Source organism: Glandiceps talaboti, chromosome 5 (assembly GCF_964340395.1).
Source record: "Glandiceps talaboti chromosome 5, keGlaTala1.1, whole genome shotgun sequence".
Lineage (NCBI taxonomy): Eukaryota > Metazoa > Hemichordata > Enteropneusta > Spengelidae > Glandiceps > Glandiceps talaboti.
This window is the reverse complement of record NC_135553.1, coordinates 1,088,938-1,104,829: the sequence shown is the minus strand read 5'-3', so window position 1 is coordinate 1,104,829 and position 15,892 is coordinate 1,088,938. Positions and strand designations below refer to the sequence as shown.

At 35.2% G+C, this 15,892-nt stretch overlaps 2 protein-coding genes across 3 annotated transcripts in view; both read left to right on the top strand.

Annotated features, from left to right (window-relative positions):
- The window catches only part of LOC144434800 (aquaporin-8-like), a 35,313-nt gene extending 32,182 nt beyond the window's left edge, over positions 1-3,131 (top strand). For both annotated transcript variants that reach the window (XM_078123303.1, XM_078123304.1), the window contains exons 5-6: positions 1,362-1,496; positions 1,870-3,131. In XM_078123303.1, coding sequence (XP_077979429.1) covers positions 1,362-1,496; positions 1,870-1,918 — 184 coding nt within the window. In that variant the 3' untranslated portion in view covers positions 1,919-3,131. The remainder of the gene's footprint in view (positions 1-1,361; positions 1,497-1,869) is intronic.
- Positions 3,132-4,700: 1,569 nt separating this feature from the next.
- LOC144434829 (uncharacterized) lies at positions 4,701-15,135 on the top strand. The gene is made up of 5 exons (XM_078123340.1): positions 4,701-5,032; positions 12,690-12,816; positions 13,748-13,956; positions 14,209-14,347; positions 15,085-15,135. Exons 1-5 carry the CDS (start codon positions 4,701-4,703, stop codon positions 15,133-15,135), a joined length of 858 nt encoding a protein of 285 aa, XP_077979466.1.
- The last annotated feature ends 757 nt before the right edge of the window (positions 15,136-15,892 follow it).

The window sequence follows — 15,892 nt, the reverse complement described above, 5'->3', positions numbered from 1 at the left end:
ACAAAAAAGTCACAAATTATAAAGGAAAAACAGACTGTATAACAGCATACAAAATAAGCACAAAACAAATGCAAGGTTTCTTCAACCAGAGAAAAAACACCGGTGCATATGCTTGTTTGTGGTCAGCAGGAATGAGATAAGTTTCATGCAAAGACATACAATGTACTTAGTGTCGGTAACTTAGTGTAAACACTATATAAGCCTCGGATCCCATAACTCTGTTTACAGCTAGAGATCACATTATAATGATGGAGTCCGACTGTTACCGTTACATTATAACTTCCATAAACAAGCTGATAAAAGTGTTGTGTAAACCTACATCAAAGTCACTCGCTGTTGTTTTTGTATCAGTTGTATTGTTTTTACTTAATTTTGTCTTTGCATCCACTTTCCTTGGCTCACTTCATTCCAGCAAACACACTGGTGTCTTTTTCATGGTTGTAGATTGCGACTGTGGTTATAGTGCTGACAGTGATTGCAATTAGCCGGGGCCTGGAGCCATATTGTAATATATAGGATTATTTAATGTAAATCAGGTCAGATCGGGAAAACAGGCGTTGTAAATTTTGTCAAGAGAGCTTTATGATAGAAAATTGTCATGATGTTGGTTGTATAAGGGCTGGTTATAGTGTGATAAATCAGATGACCTTATTGACCCGATCAGAACAATATCAAACCCTCTAACAATGTCAAGAGAGATGGATGTATGAATTGGCTACAAAGTAAATAGTATTATCTGTATAATAATGTTATGTGGTATGGTTTGCTAGACTTCAATGTCGTCTCCACGATACCTCATCATAAGTTACTCACATGCACAGGCGTCCCACTTGACGGCTTGGTTTTGTCATTTATATTATTGCAAAGATGGATATCGATAATGGTTTGATATTATCACCGTTTTCATCTAGTGAACGATCCGAGGCTAGAGTGCATTTATTTATCTGTGTGTGTGTGTGTGTGTGTGTGTGTGTGTGTGTGTGTGTGTGTGTGTGTGTCATCTAAGACTGATCTATCAATTAGACTGACCCTGGATTTCATTTGAACTCGTGAAAATATGATAATGTAAAATGAAACAGTTCGGTTAAGTAGTATGTTTAATTTCACACTCTGGGGAAAATACGGATATAGCCTAGAGATTTGGCTATCTGTCTTGAAAATGTCAATCGCCAGAACTTGCAAGCTAGTATGATGAGTCAGATAGCTAAGTATCTGCGGTCTAAGAGGCCCTAGTAGGCCAAGGTGGCCATTTCGTTATCAAATCACTAGACTGACGTTCAACGCACTTGCTGTAAAAATGATGTCACTCAACAGAATAAAACAACATCTATACAATTGATTTGATATTTCTATTTCAACAGTGGAACAACGTCTGGTGCTTCAATGAATCCAGCACGTAGTTTCGGACCAGCAGTGGTTTCTGGTATTTGGACAGATCATTGGGTTTACTGGGTTGGACCGCCAGCTGGCGCTGTATGTTCTGGTCTCGTCTACAGGTAAGTCAACCGTTAACTGCCGTACTTTGTTAACAGACGTACAAGGTAAATTTCTATTGAAGGATACGTGCTCATTTTCCCCTAGCTAAACTTCAGGGGCCTAAAATCTCCATCTCATCGATATTTGTTATGCCCTTCGCACGAAGCGATCTTCAATTGTTCATGACAGAATTATTGACGAAGACCGAGAAGAGAATAAAAAATGTTGAATTACAATACATATAAGAAGAAGAAAAAGAAAATATATTTTCACCACCTTATTATTCTGAAATTTATGTTATGATATACTATTTTAGGGAAACAATTTCATTTTTAAAGCTGCTTTCAAAATCTACATAAGGAAGCTTTAATCGTGTCTCGTCTCTCTGATCAGATTACTTTTGGCGTCACCTGATAAAAGATGGATATTAAAGGAAGATTGAAGACATACCAATCTCATCACATTGTATGCTATCGTCAGGCGGGATTCTGCATGTTCCAAGTTCTTCATATAGACATACTCTATGGGCCGTATGGAAGTATTCTTTTGTTTTTAGCCAATACGTTTATCATTCGCCAACGAATTTGGATCGGAATTATAGACCAACCGTGAAACAATAAAGGCTAGGCTTCCAGACTAAGTACACGTGGGGATTATTAGGATTCGTTCGATCGTCTTTATTGTCTGTACATAAATGCGGAAAGTAGTTTATATTCAATTCGATATTTTAAAAAGGATCCCAAGACTTAGGTTAATCTGATTTTAAATTTTAATGACATGGGGTTTATCCTGATAGCTTTTAGTTATCACGTATTATTAAATGTGAAAATGCGATTAGATGTACAAATTGGTTAGTTATAACGACATTGCGTATTGTGACATGGTTTCTAAAAGTTCATGGCTGTGGAAAGCTGCATATAGTACATAAATCTATATCACTGAAATCTGATGGGGGCGGGGGGGGAGCTCAATAATTCATTGAAATATGGTTGATAGTTTCCCCGTGTACTTTATCGTAAAAATATACCGACCCATATTCTTGTTCTTCATAATGAAATCCAATTTCACTGCTAATTTAAACCAAGTGTTAGACTATCTGACTGAAATATCAACAGTGAGAATTTATATCAAATAGACCAAGACAGGACTTTATGGACGTTATAAATAGATAAATAAATGTATGTTATGCCGTTACAGTACACGTGTAACATGATTCATAGTACTACACAATAGAAGTGATCTTAGCAATTGTTTCTTGATCATCTGTTGCAAAAAAATGGCTTTCATTCTTTATACTGTTTTCTCTGTTGTAATTAAGGACGGACGGGACTATATATTTACTTCATTCTCGTTAGCAACAATTGTCTTCCTCTATTATTTTTATAGGGAAATCAGTGTCACGTGACTGTAAACCAGTGTCACGTGACTGTACTTTTTTGACATATTGTGCTTCTTGTACTATTATAAGATATATACTTTATTCACAAATTTAAAAAAGATAGAGTATACATTTTCGGATAAGCAAGTACGTATGGACTCTAGTACATATCGACATCAAATGTCAAAACGCTCTTTTCCGATAAGTAGATATAGATATATATAACAATGTGAAGCTGAAAGCGAATGTTTCCTTCTCGATACGTGTTTTTTTCGTCAAGACAGGTTTTAGTACTGAAATACAGAATTACAATTGTTGATTTGGTAGTTTCTAGAAGAATATGCCTGTACTTTGTAAAATTAATGTCAAAGACATTTTATGTGTACAGGCCATGGTATAGTATTATAATTAACTCAGTTTTGTAGATACATGTACTATATAATGTCTGTATATAAATATATGATGTCTATAACCATAAATAGTGTCTATTGTCTAGCACTTGTTACTGAAATCTTGTCGATTTAGGGATTCCATAAAGGAATAAACTTATCAATTGTTTCATGTAAACATGAAGCCTGTTTCACTTTGTTTTCACTGCTCCTTCCCTCCCAAGACATTAGTTTCAACACATTGTTTAAAATATAACTGAAATGAACATAAAGCCATAGTTAATTCCAGCCTATCATGAATTAACAAAACTAATGCTCGGTTGTTTTCAACTTCAGCAGCATATTTGATTTGTTTACTCGAAAGATGCGAAATGATCGTCACGTCAGTAAGAAACTGTCCAACACTGTCCCTACCAATGTGATACAACCATCAGATGTGCTGACCTTATATTTCAACCCTATGTATAGAGAATAGTTTCTGATACTCTGATGTCTTATAAAGTATTTGCGAGACATAGTCAAGCAGTCAACTCTGAGTCATGATGAAACACCTGTCATGTAATTAGGACATGGGGGGGGGGGGGGAGTCATCATGTTTTAGAAATAAGTGAAAGGGGGTCAGTCTGTTTTTAGTTTTACGGAGGGTGGTCAGTGACTTGTCGTTGGCCTGATGGAACAATCCCCCCCCCCGGGTGGATAAACTGACCTGTCCCTAAAGTGCACTATTTGGTACCATTACTTGATAGGTCAGAGCAGAGCAAGACAGAATACACCGGCTAATTTGACTGTTTTGACTTTCGTAGCTGCTATACATTGTAAACACTCTCAACATACTCGGTGTTTTCACTTGTGAACCAATCAACCAAGGCTGGAGATTTATTGATGTCCTGACAGAAACGACACCCCCTCGTCTAACATATAAACTCAATGATAGCCTTAAAAATCATGATAGCGTCTTCCCAACACTTTCAAATTAACACCAGTGTCTATGGTTATACCCCGCTACACAAACTTTAATATTAGCTCCGGTAGAGGACTGCTAATTCTGTACATGTCAAACACTGAGTCAACATTTTGACAGCTAAAGGGTATAAAGTTATTATATGAATATATGAATTATTCATAAGTCGACGTCATCTTGAATAAATTAACGTTGCGTCACAGGCCCTAATGTACTCGAGTACTCGAGGTTTCAGTTGTGAACTAATCAACCAAGGCTGAAGATTTACTGATGTCGTGACAGAAACGACACCCCCTCGTCTAACATAGTGTCAATCAAGAATCATTTAACATCGTTCGAGCGATGGGATAGGTGAATCTACAACATGAGATATCCATATAATTATGTACTGTGCTTTAAAAGGTGTCCCAGAGAGATACTGTTGAAAGTCAACATAAACAATACTCGTTTGAAAACAACGTCCCTTTAAAAGTTAGCGCAAGGCAGATTTAAAGTCATGGAATCTAACACCGCTGAAATAGAATTATCGACACTCGAAGACAAAGAGGAGCGACCGTCACCAGATTCATCCGCCAAATCGGAAGCTAAACTTGACATGGAAGACTGTGTACAGACCCAAAAATGGACAGGACCTACGCTGATGGAAAATGTGTTCAGACCCCTTTTTGCAGAATTTTACGGTACGATGTTAATGGTCTTTGTGAGTTCGTTAATTGGTTTGTATCGATATCCAAGCAAAACTAACGCCGATCCAGCGGCTGAGTTACTACTATTGGCATGTAATGGATTTATGGTTATGATTCTGATAATTGGTGTTGGTCGAGTAAGGTAAGAAGCAATCTGATTAAAATCCGATGTTGTGAAAGCAGCTCTGATGGCTTTATTTACCTCTATTTCCATCGTGTTGTGGCGTTTGTTTTGTTCCGAGTGATCGCCTTTGTCTTTCTTTGGGAAGGCGGCGATCACTCGATTTTAATCAGATTGGGTAACTTCGGAAGTTAGGACGTTAGGACGTTAGGACGTTGGGACATGCAAACAATTTTGTTTCCTATCTTATACACGTGTGTATTGTTTTGGGTTTATATTTTTGCTGGTACCGGTGTTGGATTGGAGTACAAATGTAGTTGCTGTTGCGGTTTTGTATGATATGTGAAATGTGTGTCAGTTGCCGTACTAGTCTGCAAGCAATGAAGCCGTAAGTCGTTTTGTATATGCATATTTGTGGGCGGGTGGGGGGGGGGGGGTAATTCCTTCACCGGGAGGATAGAAAACTTTAGTTTTTACTAATAGATAATTTTTCTGTTTTTCTTTGCATGAATTAGCACCACCCCTCACTTATGGAAGTCAATTGTTTTATTAAAACTGTCATTAACTTCTCTGGATAGTGTTACGTACGTTTTTGAGTAATATAGCATAGATCCTGGAGTGTCTTCTCCAACATCTATGAATGAAGGAAGTCGTCTGAATAAAAATATGATAACTCAGTTCATTATAATCTTGTATATACTAGTAGCAAATTGTAATAACAAGTGTAACAGGTGATGACAATGTTACATAAGTTGTGTATATATGTTTTATTTTACAAAGCTCAACATAACAGACTCGGAGTGAGTGGTGCCTACAGGGACGAATATTTTCAATCTTTGTAGTTACCACGCTGTTGAACTCGCTTTAATAACGATATATTACTGTAATTTCGTAAACTCCACAAGTACTGTAGTTTTTGCCTGTGTGGTAGACATACATTCAACTAGAAAAAATAGTGACGTATTCCAATATGTGACAATAGGGTTGCTTTCAGTCTGAAATTAATGACGTCAACCTAGAACACAGTGATGACAATACTGTGACGTAATATCTACATTTTACTTGACAATACCTATATCACAGTATGTATTAAGGTTAGTTGTGTAAGTCAACAGAAGGAAGAGTTTTATCGTTGAAATATGTTTCATATGAAAAAGAGTTGGTTTATCACATCAGCTCACCATAGGCAAGGGTCAGTGCAGTGACATTCTAACCCCACGACCACAACCATCCCACCCGCCCCACCCCGTCCCACCCCATCACAGATTAGTACATCATGGAGAATGGAATGATCTGAAATCAAAGTATATGAAGTAGGGAAGTGTTATGTAAGGACTTGTCATTTTGAGAGACGAAGTTCGTTATGATCCTACTACTGCAGTTGTCTATGCAGCTTTCTCACGTTATTGTATCACGTGCCCAATCACACCACAGGGGGCAGCGAGCATGTAATTGATTGATCGGTCGATCGATTGATTTATTGATTGATTTATTATTCGATTGAATGAATGATTGATCGATTGACCGATCATTTTTTGTGCAATATAACTTATTTTGTGTGTGAAATTGATCAATTTAGTCAATAAAGAAAAGAGAGAATTACATACAGCCTCAGACTGCTAGTGGTCTGAGATATAGCTGAGAGCAAAGTAACCAGGGAAAGAAAAAGAAATAGTTTTAAAACTCAATGAGTGAATTGATCAATATCACACACAAAATAAGTTATATTGCACCAAAAAAATTGATCAATCAATCGATCAATCATTGAATTAAATAATAAATCAATCAATAAATCAATCGACCGATCGATCGATCAATCAATCAATAAATCAATCGATCGATCAATCAGTTACATGCTCGCTGCCCCATGTAATCATACCTACATCAATACATGTATCTAGATTTACTGTGTTGCAACTCAGATAGTGGAGTTTCTCCTCCACTGTCCATGGTTGAGTTGCAACAACGTGTAGTTACTGCCTGTGTGGCTGTGTTATTGAGAAGCAATTGGAACTACACGTAAGGTGCACAATAATGAAAATATTGTCAAAAAAATATTTGTCGAATTCTTTCTCTAACTTTTCTAAAACCCGATATGGCCCGAATGACATACATATGGTGTACCCCTGTTGTAGGTTCACGAAAAGAATAGAATCTAATGAAGTAGAAACCCTATACATCGTTTATCTTAATACTACATGCCTGTTGGCTTTCTGCTATTTGTAGGTACGTTAGGTCACAGGACAGCAGTCAATAACCCTATGGCAAGGGATACCGTAACCCCTTTTGAAATGGATTGTTTAATCGCATTCCAAAGTAAACGAAGTCAGGACCCATCTGAGACAGTCATATCGAGGAAAGCAGTTTGAGATTGTTTAGCTAGGCACACGGTAACACGGCGTCAAACTGAGATCGGTCGTTAACAAGTTAGTAAAAGGTTTTAAGTTGCCTTGTAGATCAGTCAAAATAAGGTTTGACCTTTGACCCGGACATAATTGCAACAGAAAATATTTTTAGTGTATCTTATTTAGATTTTTGTGCTGAATAACATTAAAAGTCTATAAAATTCTAAGTAGTGGAACATGGTGAAAATTGAGATATTTTATTAATTAGCATAATTAGCGGCAATACCATGTACACAAAATGTTGTTTTCGCAAACAAACATAGCAAGTAACATGTCTATGGATAGGTATAAGGGTGAAAAATCATACTAGGACCATCATTTGATGATTTGACGGCTCCTATGTCATTTATATAGCTTAATTTCAACTGGTGGTTTTAATATTAGTATAATTCATTTGAATAACATATAGTGTATACGTATACACCATGTCAAAATTACTAAGGCATGTTACACGTTTACCAGTATAGGATTGAAATAGAAAACTACCTTTATATGAACAAACTCATATTAAGCAATATATGTGTTTAGTCAACAGCATAATTAATATGTATATTACATAAAATTATAATCAACATATTCAAATTTGATAACATTTTAATACAAATATATGCAGGTTATATCTCATTTGATTTGCAGTACAGTGGGAAATAAATTTAGCGTGATTGTTATCATCAACCCCCTTCATGTAGAATGTATAAAAAAAGTCTTAATTAATTAGTAATTACCATAATTAGCATGTACAAGGTATATCAATCTCCCATGCAAGTAATGTGTCTTTGGCAAAGTCTTAAAATACCAAAATATGGGTCTAATAGCGTGATCACATATGTTGATCCATGTTGGAATGTTTATATTAGTGGAAGAAGTGATTAATTTTCTAATATATAGAATAGAACGCCTTTGTTGCCTTTTATAAAGTTCGTTTTATTGCTAGATCAAACTTACCATTGGGTTGAAATTCTATCCCTAGATACTTATAACTATAGACGATCTCGGTATCCAATTGAAGTTTTAATGATCTATTATATCTATTAAATATTAATACCTTTGTTTTATTTATATTGTTTAACATGCATAGTTATCTAACAAGGGAGGTATTTGATGATGAAAGGGATGTATTCAAGTACTACAATATCTATTGACAGACATACTACTCACAGTGGTATTCAAAAAATGTATACTTATTGTACATTACATGTAATCTGCAATACTATTGTTTAGCTTACTTTGGAGAGGTTTGATGATTGATAAGTTCACTCAAAATCGAGCGTCAATAACTATTTATGAACAGAAAATATGTAGGATTACTAATATATTGCTTCACATGCTAATTACACTTATTAACACTTGTTTAACATGCACGATTGTATTCCGCTAGACTGACTAAACTATACACTTCGAAGACGAGTGGTGACAAAACACTTATGTCCTGAATATTTTCCGAGTGAATGAAACACACGTATTTTTCCCAAAAAATGATATAATTATATTTGGTACAGGCTTATTTTTTAAATGGGAAAATGATGGTGATTATCAACACTTTGACATATATATATATATATATATATATATATATATATATATATATATATATATATATATATATATATATATATATATATATATATATATATATATATATATATATATATATATATATATATATATATATATATATATATATATATATATATATATATATATATATATATATATATATACATAATACTCTTTTTACTTCGACTATGGATATAGGTCCCATACACCATGGAATAGTCTAGTCCAATACTACATTGCATTCGCAAATTTTACATTTTTAGGTTAAACCGTAGACAAGTAACAAGTTACTTGTCTGTGGTCAAACTATCTTCATACACAAACGCCAAAGTGTTTATAAATGGAAAGGCCCTTTTCTGCTACTATACTGTAATTAGCCCAATAAAGCTTCATTTAAATACACACTAGGCAAACATCAACGTTTAACGATGTATAGGTATGATTGGTGTTACGTGTTTGTAAAGTCATTTGTACAAATAATCAAGCTTAAGTGTCATAGTTTATGTTAGGCTTACAGGCATTTCACAGCAATTGACAACGACCTTTACAATGTAACTAATCAATTGTATGTTGGAATGGTTGGTGTTAAAGTAAATTACGAGAATATTGTATTTATGGTTTCTATACTCCCACAAATAATTCAGTCAAAGCAAGGTTCGGGTAAAAGTTGGCAAAGAAAAACGAACATTACACAAAGCATATAAAGATGAAAGAGCCCGACTTAAGCATAATACCCTGGGGTGAACTATGGGCTAAGTACAGTAGATAGACTCAGACTTATAAATCCATCAAATGATGCGTTGAGATATTTTGAACTTAATTAGAGAGTGTACTTTATAAAATGTAGCACTGTTGGTAAGATTTTACTGAGCCGTACAACAAAATGAAACACTGTCGGTAAAACTTTTGTTGAGCCAGACGATAAAATGTAATAGTGTCAGTAAGATATTTGTTTCGACGTTTTGTAGGGTTACCAATGTATTCTACTACGAAATAGGGTTACCATTGTATTCTGCAACGAAATAGGGTTACCAATGTATTCTACAACGAAATAGGGTTACCAATGTATTCTACAACGAAATAGGGTTACCATTGTATTCTACTACGAAATAGGGTTACCAATGTATTCTACAACGAAATAGGGTTACCAATGTATTCTACAACGAAATAGGGTTACCATTGTATTCTGCAACGAAATAGGGTTACCAATGTATTCTACAACGAAATAGGGTTACCAATGTATTCTACAACGAAATAGGGTTACCATTGTATTCTACTACGAAATAGGGTTACCAATGTATTCTACTACGAAATAGGGTTACCATTGTATTCTGCAACGAAATAGGGTTACCAATGTATTCTACAACGAAATAGGGTTACCAATGTATTCTACTACGAAATAGGGTTACCAATGTATTCTACTACGAAATAGGGTTACCATTGTATTCTGCAACGAAATAGGGTTACCAATGTATTCTACAACGAAATAGGGTTACCAATGTATTCTACAACGAAATAGGGTTACCGATGTATTCTACTACGAAATAGGGTTACCGATGTATTCTGCAACGAAATAGGGTTACCAATGTATTCTACTACGAAATAGGGTTACCAATGTATTCTACAACGAAATAAGGTTACCAATGTATTCTACTACGAAATAGGGTTACCGATGTATTCTGCAACGAAATAGGGTTACCGATGTATTCTACTACGAAATAGGGTTACCAATGTATTCTACTACGAAATAGGGTTACCGATGTATTCTACAAAGACATAGGGTTACCTATGTATTCTACTACGAAATAGGGTTACCGATGTATTCTACAAAGACATAGGGTTACCATTGTATTCTACTACGAAATAGGGTTACCAATGTAGAATACAACGAAATAGGGTTACAGATGTATTCTACTACGAAATAGGGTTACCAATGTATTCTACTACGAAATAGGGTTACCAATGTATTCTACAACGAAATAGGGTTACAGATGTATTCTACTACGAAATAGGGTTACCAATGTATTCTACTACGAAATAGGGTTACCATTGTATTCTACTACGAAATAGGGTTACCAATGTATTCTACAGCGAAATAGGGTTACCATTGTATTCTACTACGAAATAGGGTTACCAATGTATTCTACTACGAAATAGGGTTACAGATGTATTCTACTACGAAATAGGGTTACCAATGTATTCTACTACGAAATAGGGTTACCAATGTATTCTACTACGAAATAGGGTTACCATTGTATTCTACTACGAAATAGGGTTACCATTGTATTCTACTACGAAATAAGGTTACCAATGTATTCTACTACGAAATAGGGTTACCAATGTATTCTACTACGAAATAGGGTTACCATTGTATTCTACTACGAAATAGTCTTATAAGGCCTAAACATTTACGTGGTTCCAATTACGCACAATTTAGAATGGGGGGAGGGGGGGGGTTAGGTAGATTTAAAAAAATCATATGTGAGTGTCTAGTTCAGGTAGTTATGTTTTCTGTTGTTTTCCATATGGTCTCTGTGTTATTGGTTTCCTCCCATCAGATGTACAGCCATTACAGATTGGAAGAACAGTTTTATATTGTCTTTTAAGTTAATGTCAGTTTCCGCATTCACTATTTCTCGCGAGACTTCACAGTATTCGCGATTTTCTTTTCTTTTTTCTCGAATATGTAAAAAAGTTAGGGTCGGCAGTGAACAACTAGGTGGGGTCAGGTAACCGGAACCAAACAATGTTTTTAGGCAATCACTGTTGCCATAGCCATTATCTTTTATATGGACTTGACCTGAGGAGGGTTTTAGCTCCGGTAGGGCCTTCAATACACAGTTACTGCTTAAGTTCTACGGAAGACAAACTGTAAAGTTATTGATGTTTTCGATGTCAATTGTGTATAATATTAATAACTCAAACTCAACTATGGTCAACTACATTGAGTAGAAAATCTGGCATCGCTCTTGAGAGTGTAAGTCAGCTTGTCACAGTCAGTTATCCGTGTTGGTAATGAATGTATTTGATAACACAGATTTGGATTCGTTTTATTTAACATTTTACCCAAGGTCAGAAGGATATTATTTCATATTGTTGGCACGATTTGAAATTGCAAACTTCCGATGTGAAAGTATACTCGATTTTCTAAACATTTGATACTAGTAGAAGGAGTGGAAATATGCCACTTTGTGTCAAGTGTATGTTTAACCTCTGTCACTGTGTCACAGACCACTGACTTGGTTTATAGTATTGTGTTCTCGATCTCATCTATATTCAGGGACAGTGGTTCTGCCAGACGTTAATATATTAGTATCTGTATAGGAACAATACATGATACAAACCCAGTTCTTGTCATGTCACTTTGACATGCCACGCCAAATAAATTATGTCCACAAATTTGTTATCTACTTAAACAGTACATAATGATGATAGATGAATTGAACGATTTATGTAAGCGGCAAATCATGTCAGGTAGTTGCACTTGACGATTAGACGATACCACATCATGTAAATGTAATATCAGAACACTACAAGATAATTGTAGAACTTGTAAAACATGGTAATCAAATTATTGGTTTGGTGAAATGAAATTTCGAAATACATTACCTGGCTTTTGGAAAACTATAACATTCTCTCCTTACCCATAATTACAATATCATTATATATATCCATATCTTTATCTTTCTTACTCCTTTTTTGTTTCTGTTTTTCAGCGGTGGCCACTTCAACCCAATAATTTCATTGGGTGTTGCTTGTGGTGGCGCCATGCACCCTTTTATGGCGTTCTTGTACACAGCTTTTCAAGTACTCGGAGCTATGTTGGGGTCGGTACTCGTAAAGGTAAACAATTATTACTAGGTCGAGATCGTAAATGGTTAGAATTTTCCCAAGTTCTAGATTTAAAAATCTACATGCTTCATAATAATACTTGTGAGGCAGTTCAATTGCCCACCTTTCTCTACTGGACAGTCATACTGCCTTTACTCTAGTTTTTCAATCTTCACACTGACTTCTATCTACACCGTACCCCGCTGATTGGCCTGTTGGCCACACCTTACTAAAGTGCTTCAAGGTCATGATTTTTTATTTCGGAACGATGTATTTAATCTTTAATGAAATTTGAATACAAGATATGTCAAAAGATATCCGTAGGAATAATCAAGGTGTCTCCATGGGGTGCACACATATGAATTTAACCTACTAGTACAGTATATAGCATTAAATCAATGTCTCCGTTTACAACTGTATGGAGTCATATGTAATTCTGTGATCCCCAATTACAAGATCAACATGAAATTCTATGCACACTTTCCCAAAGTTGTGGTCGTGTTGTGTGGTTATTTTTCATTTCAAAAACCAGAACTTTAATTGTCCAAATGAACGTTTGTTCTTGGTCCTTTTGAAATAATAAAACGAAATTTGGGGTTCACCATACTGTTTTCAAGTAATCGACAATCATAATTTTCCATTTCAAGTTAACACAATATTCAGCAATCATTAAGATTTTTAACAAATTATTTGACTATGATATCATGTTGACTTCTATTTATAAATGTGAATATGACCTTTGATTTTTTTCTTGATTTTAACCGAGAAGTGGCTGGAATTTTCTTAAAGAACAGTTTAATATATGTACTTTTATTTCTGAGGTGAATTCTATGTTAACGCCTGATCAGATCTAGATTGACGTGATTTCGAAACCACGCCAAGATCTGCGTCTACTGTAAATCTGTTAACAATCTCGTTTTTCCATTCAATCATTATTTCACAGGCAGTGCTTACACCTGCCCAATACGATTTCGTACTAGGTGGCGCCATTCTCGTCCCGACAGGCAGTGATCCAGTGAAAGCCCTCGCTTGTGAATGGATTTTAAGCATGGCATTGGTATCAACGGCATTAACAGCATTAGTAGACCAGCCACCCAGTAACCTTGGAGCTATATCTGTAGGTTTTGTCATTGCACTGTGTATATTAGCTGGGTAAGAGACATTTATTAATTCTAAGAAATGTAACCCTGATGAAACCAAATGTTGTAAATATCTATAAGCGGTGCCATGTGGGCCTATTAGATTTATTGAAAATTTACTAGAAACGTGATATGGACGCCATACTTATGAATATGACACAGTGAAATCTCTGCTAAAGCAATATCCATTAATTTGAAACAACACTCGAAATTTTGAAGGAAGTTTCTCATTCTCTATTTGTATGTTGATTTTTTTCTTCAACAGTACCCGGATATCTGGTGCATGCTTGAACCCCGCTCGTAGTTTTGGTCCAGCTTTAGTTTACGGTATCTGGACAAACCACTGGATTTATTGGGTTGGACCGCCATGTGGCGCTATATCGTCGGGTATCATATACAAGTATGTACTAGTTTAATCTTAGGTTCCTTTGCTAGCTGGCAGTGGTATCTCTAAACAGACAAGTGCTCATTTCACAATTAAGATGAAGTGACAGAGATGATAAGACAAGACGAGTATTACTAGTATTTGTGTTTAAAGGATGCCTAATCCAAACAGTAACTAACAATAAGGTATTGTTTGCATTAATGTCTAGAAATACTCTACAAGAAAAGTCTTTAAATAAGAAATCAAATCGACTTGCCAATAGTGTTGTACAAAACGAAATTCACCTTCTTTTACATTGTAGTCTCTATGACAGTTTGCGAAATACTTAACACGGAATACATCACTCTGTCAGTCAACAATAAATTAATTTAAAGTACTTAGCGACCAACCAGGTTAGGAATACAGCTATACATTAATTGAGGCCGCATTTTTACGGCGGAAAGTTAAATTGTATTTTCTTTCTCAGTGAACTTACGCTGACTTATTTTTAACCCTAGCTTCTCTGTACTGCCAGTGACAGCAGTGAACTTACGCTAGCTTATTTTTAACCCTAGCTTCTCTGTACTGCCAATGACAACAGTGAACTTACGCTGGCTTATTTTTAACCCTAGCTTCTCTGTACTGCCAATAACAGCAATGTATTGATATTTGTCGAAGGTGTCCTATAAGTCTCATGGGCTGGGATGAATAACATCATGTTAATGTATTAAAATAATCTACAACTAGTAATAATGTATTTTGTTCTTCGTCTTAAAGGTTGATCGAGGCATCCAAAGACAAGAGGTTGATCTTGAAATTGAAGACTGAGTGAATACAGTTATGATACAGTAGCATTAACAAGAGTACTAGTGCATGGAATATTAGCTCAGTTTAATGACATCGAACATTGATAACTAGCAGATTATGATTATTAGATACTAAGGTTTCTTTAAATCTTGCCGTTTGTAAAGCCATTTTTTTTGTCGGCGAATGTTTAGACGGATCCGAGCGAAACATTTGCATGTTGATAGTAGAAAAACTAAAAATTGAACTTTGAATTTAAGTTTTACATTTTTAGTGGTTCAAAATAGTCTTGAAACAATCAGATAAATGATAAACAGCTGACAAAAAATCAGATTGATTGATATATAATTCAAGAATCATACTAATTAATATTCATAGTCTACAGTATTGACTGTCGTGTCGCTCCGCCCTCACCGGTGAAAGGGGTTTACTGATGTGTGAGGGCGCCCGGTCACGCGGTGTACCTTACAAGGTCTCTTCAACAAAGACTAACAAATATTTCCAACATAACATGTTGATGTAATATCCATGATATCTAAACACATGTGCTATGCAGATTTGATATTTTATGATCACAGGTATTTTATACAATCAGGTAACAATACGCTTTATTTTAAACGGAAATATTTCAGCATAAGTTGAAACCTTCAAATAAACATTTTTCATTACTAAAGATTATGCTTTGATTCTCTAAAAAAATCACTTATTATAAAACCACATTAATAATATCACCGAATACCATAAGAAAATATAATCAAGGTCCAGGAACTCAAGTTACAAT

Excerpts from the sequence above, each read along its gene's own strand:
- LOC144434829 (XM_078123340.1), top strand. The coding sequence starts at position 4,701 with ATGGAATCTAACACCGCTGAAATAGAATTATCGACACTCGAAGACAAA. Across the intron at positions 5,033-12,689 it reads ATTGGTGTTGGTCGAGTAAG|CGGTGGCCACTTCAACCCAA; the intron begins GTAAGAAGCAAT and ends TCTGTTTTTCAG. Across the intron at positions 13,957-14,208 it reads GCACTGTGTATATTAGCTGG|TACCCGGATATCTGGTGCAT; the intron begins GTAAGAGACATT and ends TTTCTTCAACAG.